The sequence below is a fragment of the Prorops nasuta genome, unplaced genomic scaffold (assembly GCF_024137725.1).
Source record: "Prorops nasuta isolate Cenicafe-Biocafe unplaced genomic scaffold, Cenicafe_Pnas_1.2 PNAS00006, whole genome shotgun sequence".
Lineage (NCBI taxonomy): Eukaryota > Metazoa > Arthropoda > Insecta > Hymenoptera > Bethylidae > Prorops > Prorops nasuta.
Genome location: NW_027116803.1, coordinates 2,108,710 through 2,123,746, shown reverse-complemented (window position 1 = coordinate 2,123,746; position 15,037 = coordinate 2,108,710). Strand labels below are relative to the sequence as shown.

The window sequence follows — 15,037 nt, the reverse complement described above, 5'->3', positions numbered from 1 at the left end:
GAAAAAGTTTAATGGAAGATGTATTGTAAAAAGAAAGGTGAAAAAAATGATATTAAGAATTCATGCCGCGAAGCTATACGAGTTTCTGTGTAATAAACGTCAGTGACGCGCGTCATAGTGAGAGAGAAGCGTGCTGAAAAAGGAGCTAGCTTCCTTATCGACAATGATATGGAAAATGGCGAGAGAGAAGGTAGGCGGCACATGCGCGCAGGGGAAAAAGACGGTATCGAGCCAGGCTTGCCCGTCAACAGACAGTATCACACCGCCAGTTTCTGCCACCGCGCCTGTGAAGGTGTCTGGCGTCGGAGCGATAGCTGCGCTCGACGTTTCGTATTATTTTTATTTTCCTTTTACGGTGCGCGTGCTTTTGGTGGCCAAACTGGTACGCCGAGAAGCCGCTGAAGAATGAGACCACGTCTACGAACCGTGATGTCGACCGGCCGGTAATTTCACGAACTGAGCTGATCCAACGGTAAGCCACGGTTTTACTTGCACATATCAGGAATGCCAATACGCGCGCATACACACAGATACTTTAGGTGGCCGTTTACGGCCACGGGACAGTCATCGTCATCACCAAACACCTTCGACTAGTCTACGGCTCAAATTAACTATTAATAATGCTCGCTTCAGTCTACAAACAATTAATAACCAGCGACACACATATTTGTTTATTCATCGCATCTTGGACTGTACCGAAAGTTTCGCGAAACAAGATAACGACGCTGCACAATCTAAACTGCATTTTTATGAATAGAACTTGGACAAAATAGGAAGACTGTTATCAGAAAATTGTTAAAAAAAATATAACACTGTTTCATTCGAGAATCGAAGATTTCGTAGCGGACGAGGAAACGATCGTAGATCTCGAAAAGAGTGAAAAACTGCCAGCGCTGAAATTGTATTCGAAATGCTATTGAATGCAAATCGACGAATTCCAGAGATGAGTCCGTGGAAGGAAGGAGAGGAAAGAAATAATATATAAAAGAGAAAAAGAGCAAAACTTGAATCCCGTCGTAAAATAGATTCTGGCGGCAGCTGAGATAATTTCACAGGATCGCTAGAATTCTCGATCGCTTCTCTTGGTTAATTAGTCATTTTTTGCAATGGCTGGTAATAAAAATCCATCGTGTAATAAATATCACTGGTTCTCGACGCTTCGCTGCTCGTTAGCACGCATGCAAGGTCTGATTGTCCACTTGTGGAAACGGCCAAATGTCGTCTTTTCTCTCTATGCTTCGCACAATAACATTACGCGTGCTGGCGCGCACGTACTAAATTACAGGTGCTCGCTAGCTGGTACCTGTATTTGGAGCTCCGTTTGGGAGTGGTGGGACGCATACGAGTGGAGAAAGCGAGAGGTGTGCGAGATGTAATGAATTAAGGGGCGCGCAATTTGCTAATTGATATATGGGTGGTGGGCTGAGAGAAAAGAGGGATAAACGAGATAGCGAGCAAGGATAAAGGGGGGAATAGTGGGAGAATTCTGACCCTGACTGGAAGCATCTCGAGGGATTTTCGAGGTCAAGGGAAGCTAGAGGCGCTGTTGGGGCTTGCTCCGGATCCGAGGTGGGAAAACTCATTGCTTTCTCTCTCCCCTTCTTCAGCATCTCTCTTTCACGGATGCCTCATTTTCCCTATGTACGCGCGCATGCATCATCTCCCTCTCCCTACTCTGCCCCCGCTTGCACTTATCCCCTTCCCCCCTCCCTCCTCCCCACCGCCGCTCGTCCTCCATAGAAAGTTAGATGGATAGATAGAAATCCCGATAATCCAGCGACAACTTGGGAAATCTTCCACTAACTTAATGGCCCTGGCGATTTTATATATTCCCATCCTTCGATCCTCGCGCATTGTTGTCCGGTCTCTTTTAACGATCCCATCGACGACAAGGACAAGCTCCTATTCCATTAAGAAAGAAGACGCGAGGAGCGATCAAGGCTGAAGGGACCGAGCTTCGAAAAGAAACCTCGTTTCCTCGCCATTAACATCGGTAGCTCGTTAAAGAAATGAAGAGTCACCGTTATATATATATATATATATATAGTCTACACTTTACGATGCTTAATGCCCAGGAAATATTTTCGCTGTCATTGAAGAATCGTAGGGTATGGTGAGGAGGAGGGGGGTGGGGGGAGTTAAGAAGCATCGATTTGGCGGTACAGTTCGAGAGGGGGCGAGGGGATCTTTGCTTCCTTTTCCGGAAAACGTTTGACTTTCTCCACCCTAACTCTCTCACGAAGACCCCCCCCCCCTGGTACACACGCGTAACAGCTTAGATTTTCCCGCGCTAAATGGATTCGAGATGTGGGACTCCCTCTCGCAGTACGATTAAAGTGCATGTCCCCGAAAGTGGTCCACACTCGATCCTCCGTGGAGCTCGACCCTTAAGGCTTTTCCTCACCATCGCCACACACTCTCCTCGCATTCCGTGTAGCTTCCATTTCCCACTCGTATTCTTTCACAAGTGCGTTCTCGACCCCAATGCCAGACCAACACGCGATAACGAGCAGTCGGGGGATCAACAGGACTAGACGGCGTCGTTACCGTTTCGCTCTGCTCCGTATAGCGTTATTTGTTATGTTTCCCTGCTAGAACGAGGAAATTCCACCGAGCGAACCAATACAATACACAAACATCACTCCATGTCCTATGCAAACTCGGGAATTCTTGGTGATTCTGCGTGTATATCCTGAAGAAGTAGCGGCAAGTGGTGGCTTGTCCCATTAGTTTTTGGCAGCTTTCCGGTGAGATACAAACATTTTCCCGCCAGGCATATACAGCCCACTCGACTGGAAACTCACTGGTCTCGTCTCAACTCCAATGCGAGTCTTTTCTTTTCCCCAAAGCCAGCGCGAGATTCCTCCGAAACGCGAACCGGAGAGTTTGCATTAATTGCCAAGAATGACCGAGCAAGATCCTGCCGGCGATTTGGACTCGCTCCATTTGTCGCGTCTTGTTAGTCGACAATTGCGAGTAACATGCGAGAGGCTAGGTTGGATACGCGTAGCACGAGAGGCGCTAATTACAATAAAAAAGCAAACGGATTTTTATTTGTATCTATTATTCCTTAAGTGGCGATTGAGCGTGTTAAGCGATTGAGCGGTCAATGTCGTGTCGCGATAATTCGTCCTTCAAAGAGACCGGAAGTTATGTAATTATACCGATAACCACGCTGCAATTGAGACACGGCCACCTGTCGATTATGCTGTCCCGGCGCATTCTCGTTCATCATTTTACTCTCGATGCGTCGTCGTAGTTCGAGGAGGGAATATTACAACGCGATAGTGTTTTTTTTCCACCCACACGCGACAGGCTGGAGCAAAAGAGTGTGTGTCAGCGTCAGCTTGGAAGTGGCTCTATACGCCTTCGCCGACTGTGCCAATATTGGTAGCAAAAACGAGCCATGGCAATCACGGAAATTCCTTTCGCGAGAGATATTTTCATTGGCTGGAGGTAATGGCTACTTCCACTGGCTTAAAGGGGCACGAGCGCGTAGACATTATTTTCGTTCCGCCTCTGTGTTTACGTGGACTGTATCCACTGCAGAGACGGTTTGTGCTCTTCGCGCTTCCTTACTCGCTATATCTTCCCTCCTTTCTCCTTTCCTCAGCATCATAGTCATATAGACGAAGCCGCTATTTCCAGACGCACTAGACTCCCGATAAACGGTCCTCGAGTTGCCAGAACGCACCGCAACGCATCGTCAGCTGATCGTTTTATAGCCTCCCCCTCCCCCTTCTCCCGCTCCTTCTCTCTCTCTCTCTCCCTGACCCCTCTTTATTCGTCGATCTCTCATCAAACTCTCCTCGCAATCTCTTCGCGTCCGATGATTAAGTTTGTTTTTCCTCCAGCCACGATGAATAACCCACCGAATCGTAAACTATGCTATTATAACACGTATAGTCAGCGATTTCGTAACAGCCCCATGCTTCGACCGAAACTGCTTTACGAGATGGTTTCTTTTATACTCCCTCAATTATCCCAACACGATCCAATCCTTCGCAGAATTATCCCACGTCTTCAAATAATGTAACGCTATTGCCTTTTATATATACGCGATTGGCTGATATGCCATCTTTGGACATTGCTGGCAGGGAGACGTTCGGTGAAATCTTCGGAGCTTGTATTGTGTTTTTGTATTTTAATGCACTCTGCGCTGGAGCGTGAAATACGCTGTACGCAGAATGTGCATACATGTGCTGTTGCCCAACTACTATTAAACAAGATTTCGCTTCCAAGTGCACCAATTAAGATAAGTCCCGATAAAAGTCGGGATATCCGTGCGTGATATTTGCATCGATAGCTACTTCACGAGCGTGTCTACCAAAGATAATGCCGCCTGGCAAACAATGCAAATCTTATCCTGCTTGATAAGTAAAAGCGTTTAATTAATTGATTCGCTTGACAAATTTCGCACATCTGTTCACGTGAATCAGAAATGCTTATATCCTACTATATAGGCTTTGATATTTGCAACTACGATCTAACGACGGGTTTTTTTTTTTCTATCAGAAAACCCTTAAGCAATACCAGTCATCGGTAAAGCGATAAAAATAGAGTAGATACAAACAGCGATCTCGCAATTAACTGAATATTAAAACGATCTTCGTCTATTCTATTATTATATAATCAGCGTTTTTAAGTTGCACGTAAATCAACGTTATTGGATTATATTATCCACAAAGACGCGGCTGCTCCCGTTAATAAATGTTTATTAGAATCTAGATATTATTAAACATGCAGAGAGAGAACTGATCGAGGCAATGGACGGGAATCCGGAGAAATGTTTGACTGATTCTGTCAAATAAATGTAGGATAATCGATGGCGAAATTCAGTGAAATCGATGTATATAGTGGACTGGTTAAATATAGAGGACCCGATTCTTTTTCTTCGGTGAAAACTGCATAAAGTTTCATCTCTTCTTTCGTGCCGTAGGTATATACGGAGGACGAGTAAAATGAACGTTGCAGCCTGGAAAAGACTCTCTTAACGTTGTAAGTGTATTTCTATATATATATATACATATATATTTCACTCTTTTCCTTATTCTTTATTTACACCTGCCCTTCGCAGTGTACTTTCCCGTAAGCAATTAATGTACTCGTATAATTGCACTTGTTTATCGATTTTTCCGTAGTAAGCACACGAGTTTCTTGTGTCCCATTAGTGGTGCATAAACTGCTCCGGTACGTTTATAATTAAGCAAACACGATCCAATATTCCTAACAATACGGCTTTATCCTCGCACGTGTCACATTCACTGAAACGGTTCATTCATATATAGCCATTAATTTGCAAAACTCAATTGGAAGGAAACCCTTCCCTTTTATAGCAATAAAACATGAGCAGCAAATTACTTTACATATGATGGAGAAAACGAGTGTGTTTTCTTTTCCCGCATGTGGCGCGAGCTCTTTCGTTCTATTAATAAGATTTTGGCATTTTTGCACGATGCGACCCACTTTGGGCGGACGTTAAATAAAGGTCAGCCGGTGCAACGATGCTAGAGAATCCTTTGCGCTCTGATAAAGCATCGATTTTTCGTCAAATTGAAATATCCAATTGCATAAAGCTATATTAGTTTGCATCACGTGATCGATACACAAGAAGCTCACATTGCGTTTGCTACCTTTCCAAACCTTTCCGCGTGTAGAGATTTCGATATCTGGTTTCTTTAACACGTTCGAGATTCGACATTAATAGGCGCGTACTATATATATATTTGAATTAATTATAAATGCCGTTTTAAGGCATCTGGTTAATATGTAAAATTTTCTTGGCGCCATCGACTTTGTTTGTTTTGGAATTAATTCGCACGAATGATTCGCTGTTGGTTCAAACGTAGTACACGTATGGAGAGAAACAGTTCGTTTTGGATTCTACCGTAGCGACGGGTCAAAGCTGAATATGACCTCGTGGCAAAGGAATAACTTAAACACAGTGTTCGGTTCTGAATATTAACGTCCGTCGTGTTACTACAATACCCATGACCGTTCCTTGAATGTGAAAATGTGACACAGATAGGAGAACATAATTAACATAGGTATAGCCTTGTTCGCTTGCATCTTTGTATTATTTAATAGACTCTTGGCATTTGAGAATACGAAGGATCCGCTGCTCCCTTTTGCGAGATTAAGCTCTATAGTTACTCGAATTTATATATATGTACTATAGTATATTACCTAACTGCATATATAAGAATAAAGTGAAAGACTATAGCATCACGTTTCGTTGTCGTGTGCTGGTATCGTGTCACGTTTTACTTGGACTGATAATAAGCAATCTAAAATATACATCATTGAAATTCTTTCTCGAGAAGGATGCCTATAATATATTGCTATTCTAGAAAAGTTTAACGCTCGATCAGACGCATAGAGCGATACGGCTGGCAGAGCGATAATTAATGGGATCGGGAATCGATGTCTAATTTTACCGAGTTCTCCCCGGTTTGGCGAATCGCATATTTGCACGCTACTTTCGTGATATATCGATAAATCGCAACAGTTGTCTGTTTTACGGTCAATCACACTGGCGAAGACCTATAGTATATGTACGTTTGCATACATACACATGGAAGCAGCCCCCTTATCACGCATCTTTCTCTTTTATATACGAATCAACAGCCGACAGCTTTAACGTCTTAATCAAAACTGCCGCAAACATTGTCTTTATCTTATTACATAACTCCATTCTCTGTTTTCGATATATACTATATAGCCCTCGATAAGGAAAATTTACTTTAAATCGGTCGATTAGAATCTCTATCACGCCCCTAAAAACTTGAGCGTGGCAATCTTATTGAGATAGGCAAACTAACGCGCCAGTGATAATATATATATATATACTGTACGAGGTTTTACTTATGCCCATAAGCGGAGAGAGAAATATTCTTGGACGTAGCAGCGCGAAAGCAGAACCTGTGACCTGTCGAAGATGACGAAGAGGTTCGAGTTCAATTGGCAGATCGAAGTGCCACAGCCGTTACTTTCGGGCTGTGTCTTCGATCGCTGGACGGAGGAGAAAGACAACACGGAAATAGAGCTGAACTGCATGTTCAAGGTTGACGAGTATGGGTTCTTCATCTATTGGCAGAGCGAGGGAAAGGTAAATCCTCCAAATTTTATAAGGCACAGCCATGAAATTTACATAATTATTATTACCGAATGAGAGAGAGAGAGAGAGAAAGATCGGACCGGCGGTATTGATCCCAATGCATCTCCTTTGACAGGACGGTGATGTAATCGAGTTGTGCCAAGTAAGCGACATTCGGGCCGGCGGAGTCCCCAAGGTAAGAAATAGTACCACAGAAATAACGAGAACTACTAAATTATTCCGTTTTAATTAAAATCCAAGGCTCGGCGAGCTTCGCCTTTAAATTAACGATCCTCCACAATTTTCCAATTTAGGACCCCAAGCTGCTTGATAAACTTTGCAGCAAGCACGGGGAGCAACTTGATGAGAAAAGTCTCACCATCTGTTCAGGCGTCGACTACACTAACATTAATTACCAGCACGTCGTTTGTCCAGATCCAGCTACGGCCAAGGTAACGTTGATAATGCAGCCTGTACACTCGAATCCACAGACGATATATAATTGACACGCGTTCGCCGGTTAAAATCGCGAAATAAACCTCAACTGGGTTATAAGTATAGTAAACGGACTATCGTCACTTGATCTTTGAACAGCATGACCAATACCGATCATTAGAATATTGTCTGTACATGCCGAGACAATAAAGTCGACTCTTATGATAATTGTTTGTTTGCATCTATTTATGCGCTCTGAATACCATTTGGAAATTGATAGCAAGCAATTATCTTGAGTGGAATGTACTTATAATTCTATTGGGCTTTTTCCACATTGACCATTGACACACCTTGTTTCGTGTTACATTAGGTTTGGCTGGATGGTATACGCTCGATAACGCACAACGTGAAAGCCAACAATGTCTGTCCACTGACGTGCCTAAAAAAACAGTAAGTTTACGAAAGCCATCATACTCCAACCTTTTAATATGTGTGTATAGCTTGAATCCACAATACGAGGCACAAGGCGATCGGTAATAAATCCTATCTCATTCGGTGATATATAGTACCAGTCGTTCCGAAGCTGCGCATGAGTTTCTTGAAAAATCTAAAAATAACGCGCGAAAAGGAAGACTATCGATATACCAGAACTAAAGAATTTGTTTACCGGCGCACTGCAAGCCTGGAATCTCGTAAGACGAAATGCGACATAACGGTTATTGAGCAACGCGAGAGTCAATAGAAGCTCTCGGCCCCTTCTTGTTTACTCCTTCGATTGAAAAAATACTAGGTTTCTTTGTCGAACGTTTTAGCTGGATGCGGCTGAGGATGCTGGTCGATCCTAATGGAAAAGTTCCAGTGAAAGTAGTTGCGAGAACTTTTGCTTCCGGAAAAACCGAAAAGCTCGTCTATCAGTGTCTCTCGGACTTGGGCCTATCCAGCGGAAAGGTGAATCATCTCGATCGATTAATTTATGCTAATAAGCAAACAATCGCGACAAAAATTCAATCCATATTCTATTCTTCCAGAACGACGTAATAGAACCCGAGGACTTCACCTTCGAAACGTTCTATCAACTCTATCATAAAATCTGTCCACGCAATGACATAGAGGAACTATTTCAGTCAATGTAAGCATTAATATTTTCATTACTCCCCCTCTCCCCAATCTTCCCCTCTCCTCTATCCTAAACCAATAAATCATGCACCGGTCGTGTAATTGTCGGAGTAACTCGATCCACCATATAATTTATGTGTTTATAGAACACAGGGAAAAGCAGACACCATTAATCTGGAACAGCTGATCACTTTTCTCAATGAAAAACAACGTGATCCAACCCTCAATGAAATCCTCTATCCACTGTACGACGAGAAACGCGCAATGGAGATTATTAACGATTACGAGCAGAACGAGGCTGCGCGAGTCAAAAGTAAGATTTTCACTATATAATACATATATGTATATATTCGACCATATATATATATATATATAATGCCATACATATCGTTTAAAGCTTTAATTTTGCTCCGAGAAAACATGTAATTAGTTCATATCCTGGAAATGGCATCCTTTCAGAAACAATCACGTCCTTTCAGAAACGATGACGAAGGACGGTTTCATAAGGTACCTCATGTCCGACGAGAATGCTCCAGTTTTTCTCGATAGATTAGACGTTTACATGGATATGGATCAGCCGTTGGCACACTACTACATAAACTCCAGCCATAACACTTATCTCAGTGGTCGACAGTTTGGAGGGAAGAGCAGCGTTGAAATGTATAGACAGGTCTTATTGGCTGGCTGCAGGTAAAGTAAAACTACGACGGGGAAAACTGTAACCGAGCTTTTCTTCAGCTAAATTGAAGAAAACTTTGGTACCGATCCCTCGCCTCACGATTTCCTTATAAATTATTCCAGGTGCGTGGAACTGGATTGTTGGGACGGCAAGGGCGAGGACGAAGAGCCGATTATAACTCACGGAAAAGCCATGTGCACTGACATTCTTTTTAAGGATGTGATTTACGCCGTGAGAGACACCGCGTTTGTTACGTCAGAGTATCCTGTGATCCTAAGTTTTGAGAACCACTGCAGCAAAAAGCAACAATACAAGCTAGCAAAATACTGCGATGAGATTCTTGGAGATTTACTGCTGAAGGAGCCTCTCAAAGAATATGCGGTAAGAGTCTCACATTATTCATGCTCTTTTTCGATTATTTCCATGATGCATGAAAATTTATTATCCTTCCTGTTGTTTTTTTTTTTTTTTTTAATTAGCTGGAGCCTGGAGTACCATTACCCCCGCCGAGTATGCTAAAGCGAAAGATTCTTATTAAAAATAAACGTCTTAAGCCCGAAGTTGAAAAGCAGGAGCTAGAATTGTTTAAGCAGGGACAGTTTGTCATCGAGGATGAGATAAAGGAGGATGCCAGTGCTCCACCGAACGTCACTCCCGTGGTGGAGCAACAATCTTCGGTAAAGGTATTCAATACAATCCTTTAGAATTGTAGATCCCCTTCACTCTCTTAGCCAAAGCATAGCTGCTTTCAAGGAGCTTCATGATCTTACTTTGATGCTTTAGGAAGAGTTGCCAGAGTCAGGGTCGTCTTCTGTCGTGGGCCAACAGCAATCATCGTCCACCAGTGGCCCGGCTGGTATGGGTGAAAGTATGGAATTAGCAGTAGTTGAACCCTACACCCCTAGCACTACCAATGTACATCCATGGCTCTCGTCAATGGTCAATTACGCGCAACCCATCAAATTCCTAGGATTCGATGTCGCCGAACGTATGTCACATATATATATATATATATATATATCTTCAGGTTTATAATATTATTTGTTGTGGCAATTGTAGTCATTTCGATGTCTGATGTTTCAGAGAAAAACATTCATCACAATATGTCCTCCTTTGCGGAAACCGCTGGATTAAATTACTTGAAGACTTCTGCCATCGAATTTGTGAATTATAATAAACGACAAATGAGTCGTATTTATCCAAAAGGAACTCGAGCGGATTCATCGAATTATATGCCCCAGGTGAGATAACGTGATTTGATTAGGAGGTAATATTCGACAGCTCAAACACACGACGCGAAGCCCTGATCGATTTTTGTAAGTAGGTCTTCTGGAACGCTGGCTGCCAAATGGTGTCACTGAATTTCCAAACGGCGGATTTACCTATGCAACTCAATCAAGGAAAGTTCGAATATAATGGATCTTCAGGATATCTGTTAAAACCGGATTTTATGAGACGAGCCGATCGAAGCTTCGACCCGTTTGCCGAGAGTCCAGTGGATGGAGTTATTGCTACACAATGTAGTGTTCAAGTACGAGCGAATCAATCATAGCATATATGACATAATAGTTTTAAGAAATGCTACATACGTATTACGTATAATAGACATTATGCACATGTTCGTTAATTGTAAAATGTCGATGCAGGTGATAGCAGGACAATTCTTATCGGACAAGAAAGTAGGTACATACGTCGAAGTGGAAATGTACGGTCTACCAACGGACACGATCCGGAAAGAATTTCGCACAAGGGTAGTTCCAGCCAATGGCCTCAACCCCGTATATAACGAGGAGCCTTTCTTATTCAGGAAAGTTGTATTACCGGATTTAGCAGCACTTCGATTCGCCGTTTACGACGAGTCGAACAACAAATTGTTAGGACAGAGAATTGTTCCTTTGGATGGCCTACAAGCTGGATACCGCCATATTGCGCTGCGAACTGAGGCCAACTTCCCTATGTCCTTGCCAATGTTATTCTGTAATATCGATATTAAGATTTATGTGCCAGATGGTTTTCAAGGTTAATATAATATTTGCGCGAGAGATGTACCTATTATTATTTACATACATTCATTTTAAAAAGCGTTAAATGATCACATGTTTACTTTCCTCTTGTAGAATTTATGGATGCCTTAACTGCCCCTCGAGCGTTCAAGAAAACAGAGAGTATTTCGCACAACAAAATGCGTCACTATGGAATTGAGGAGAGCGACAGTAAAAATAATTCCGATTGTGCACCGATGCATCAGCACGAAGCGGTTAAACCGAGAGGTATAAAAGTGTAATAGTTGCATCGAAATAAATATATCATCACGGAGAATCTATATTTTCGTTACATCCCAATGCAGAGGAGCTGAATTTCGATGCCATTACTGTTGAAACGTTGCGTCAGGAGAAGGGTTACCAGAAGGTCCTAAGAAAGCAACAAAAGGAATTGGAATCACTGAAAAAGAGACACCAAAAAGAAAAACTTGCCGTCCAGAAGCAACACTGCGCTGCTATCGAGAAGATTATCAAGGGAAAAAAGTAAGTTTTATTTATATTCTCTCCTGAACATGTTCATTCGTTCTTTATTGCTTCTCGATTAAACGTTTGATCTTGTACCAGCAAAGGCGAATTGTCGAGAGATCCTGCCGTTCGACGTGCGGTTTCCGAGCAAACAACGCAATGGTCTCGTGTCGCTGAGAAACAACGCCACGAGGAACGGGAGCTGGTGCGTTCGCACCTTGAAGAACGCAGAGCCCAGTTACGTAAATTATGTACAACAGCGCAACTCTCCCAGCAGAAACAGTTAACATCTAGGCATGAGCGCGAAATAAAGGATATGAATGCAAGACAAGCGAGATTATCCGTTGAAAGTATGAGGGAAGTGATGAACGACAAGACCCTGAAGACTCGTGGGATAAAAGAGGGAAGGCTCAGGGAGAAGCAGCAAAACAATACAAAGAAATTCCTGGAGGAACGAAAAATTGCGCAGATGATTCAGAATCGAGAGAAAAAGAAACTGAAGGATATTCACGAGCAACAATTGGATGATTTACAAAAGGACATGAACGCGGTAAGAGATAAGGTATATTGAAAAGAGACAAAACGAATTGGATTTGATTTTTTTGTTCAAAATTCTCCTGACGAGGCGCCCTATTTCGCCAAACATATCGTATAATCGCTTTTCCAACATTTTAATTAATCTTTTTACATTTCTAGATCCTGGACATGTACAAGAACGAGGAAACCGATTATGAATTTGGTCCAAAGACCGAATACTTCGCTTGATCCTCGTTCAAACCTAGAAGTCGGGTTTTTGGAAATTTTAGCAAGTTGCTTGCGTCCCTTTCGGATAATTTATTATCATAGAGTTAATTATATTGGAATTGGGATCAAATCTCGTTAGATGTCGTCCTCGAGTCTAGCGGCGTTTATTCGCGATTGCAACGATGCAGGATGGGCAAAAACCACAAATGCAAAGAAACTTTAACCACTCTTCAATGTACCTAGTTCATCCTCGTAAATATTTTTTTATATGACTGTCTCTCATAGTCCTGTTCTCCGTCGTTGCAGGAGCAATTATCTATTTAGGATAATAAGCGAGTTATGAAAAAAAAAAAAAAACTAAAGTGATCTAGTCAAGTTCTCATAATAAAAAAAAATATAAATTATAATAAATATAGATATCAGATATGTTATATCGCGACCTATCTGCGGTATTACCCCGCCACGATAAGTCCGTCTAATATTTTTCGATTGTTACTGCATTATGGAATTCTACCGAAGCGAGACTGTGTAAGAGTGAGATTGATAGCATGATTGATTTGTGTGTTTACGCCTACTTACGTACGGAATAAAGTGCAATAATGTGCAGTCGCCGTACGTACAAATTCCTTGACCATACGTGCTGGGAAAAATAGCTTTCACGGTCAAACATAGTCAATAGAATTCGTGGCCAAATGCATGGGCACGATTAGAGTATTAGTGTTCTACGATTAAATAATCTTCAGTTACTAACGAGAAAGCGATCATTTCGAAAGAACATTTCGCATGGCGCTCTCGTATATGGAAGGTCCAAAGTCGTAAAAAAGTTGCGAGCCAAATAGCACTGTATATAATTATAAGTAAAAGCCTAGTGTAATGATAAAATTCATCGTTGTTTTCACTATAATAATGTTATTTACAACAAAGATTATTATTAATTATTATTATTATTATCATTGTATTAATCTATACATACGAGCGCATATACACATACAGACTTACATACACATATACATATATTATATACGTTATTTTAAAATAATATATCTGCATCTATATGTACGTGAATAGATATAGATGTAGATATTGAATTAAAGAGAGCAGGCGAAATAAAGAGATACTATATAGCTAGTGTCTTGTGCAATTGACTTTTTTCGACTATACGTTCATCCTGTAAAATGAGACCCGAGTGAAATTCTGCTTTTTCGTTTCAATAGCTTTGATGAACCTATATTAGAAAGTATGTAATAAAAATCATCATGCGAATGAGCTTTCCGCCAGATTTTTGATAAGTACGCGCGCCTCCTATCCTTATAAGTCCAAAGTATTTCATTACATTAACCTGACACAGATTTAATAGTCGTGTAATTTTGTCGCCTTTTCTTCGATGCAACTGGTTCTAGCGTATACTTAATTGAATGTCGTAACACATCGTAAAATAGCTTGAGAATTTCTTTTATAGAATTGTACTACGTACTAAAAAGGTAATACTGCTTCAGTAATCTTCAGGTACTTATTTAATGATAATCATGCACCAATTCGTAATCTTGGTGTTCGTTGTAACTCTCATGGTGGCCATAGTGGTCCTGGATCTGATGATTATCGTGATCCTGCTCGTACTGTTGGTAATACTGTGGATGATCGGCAACGACGGCTTGATATTCGATCTGCTGGACGTCATTCGTATCGTAGGGAGCTACAGGAATATTTAACGTCAATTGCACCATGAACGATGATCGATTAATGTATAAGCATATTAATTATATACCTATGGTGGATACTGCAATATGTTCAGGTTCCTTGTGAGACTCGACTATAGGTACAACGACTCTATCCTCGTGTTCATGGTGTGCTGCTAAATCCAGCTCGGATGCATGTCCAATCTCATAGTTCGAAGGAACTGGAATGTTCCCATGGCTCTGAAGCTGGACATTTTGATAACTGGTAGCTCCGTGTCCATGATACACCGAATGAAAACTCGGAAAATGTGGATCTAATCCCCTCGGTATCCTTGCAGCCTCGGACACGACGATTGCAACGAGACACAACTGAAACACGATCATACCACTTTTCACGCACGTATGAAAACATATGGGAAAAGTCTATTAATATTGATTAATCATTATAGTAATAATTATAGAAATGTGGAAGTATACAGGGTTATAAGCAGAGATTAAAGGAAAGCAACATTATAAGATATGTAAGGAGAAATTCGTAAGAGAGAGTCAGAAGGAGAGAGAAAACGTTGCTAGATAAAATATACACACACTCACTAAGTATCTCATTTCGAAATTATGAATCCTCCGTGGATCCTAACGCGTGTATACTGCGAAGCATCTTCCCACTGGCGTTCGTTTTATACGGCAGAGACGGTGGGCAATTTCAACATGGCATGTGAATTTCGTGCACCATGGCCGGATGTTTACCATCGCACTTGGTAGGATTTGCGTGAAACCTGTGTAT

General features: G+C 41.7%; 1 protein-coding gene across 3 annotated transcripts; it reads left to right on the top strand.

Moving 5' to 3' along the window:
* Positions 1-271: 271 nt before the first annotated feature.
* Positions 272-13,818, top strand: LOC136774266 (1-phosphatidylinositol 4,5-bisphosphate phosphodiesterase-like). 3 transcript variants are annotated; one of them, XM_066728450.1, is made up of 20 exons: positions 272-472; positions 4,940-4,998; positions 6,878-7,108; positions 7,233-7,292; positions 7,411-7,548; positions 7,902-7,981; positions 8,344-8,479; positions 8,560-8,660; positions 8,794-8,960; positions 9,127-9,337; positions 9,449-9,707; positions 9,806-10,003; positions 10,110-10,314; positions 10,410-10,567; positions 10,651-10,857; positions 10,973-11,345; positions 11,444-11,596; positions 11,674-11,851; positions 11,933-12,395; positions 12,530-13,818. In XM_066728450.1, exons 3-20 carry the CDS (start codon positions 6,938-6,940, stop codon positions 12,596-12,598), a joined length of 3,327 nt encoding a protein of 1,108 aa, XP_066584547.1. In that variant the 5' UTR covers positions 272-472; positions 4,940-4,998; positions 6,878-6,937; the 3' UTR covers positions 12,599-13,818. The 3 variants fall into 3 exon arrangements, with proteins under 3 accessions (XP_066584547.1, XP_066584548.1, XP_066584546.1); XM_066728451.1 differs by having other exon boundaries at positions 9,806-10,009; positions 11,933-12,383; XM_066728449.1 differs by having other exon boundaries at positions 9,806-10,009.
* Positions 13,819-15,037: the final 1,219 nt, after the last annotated feature.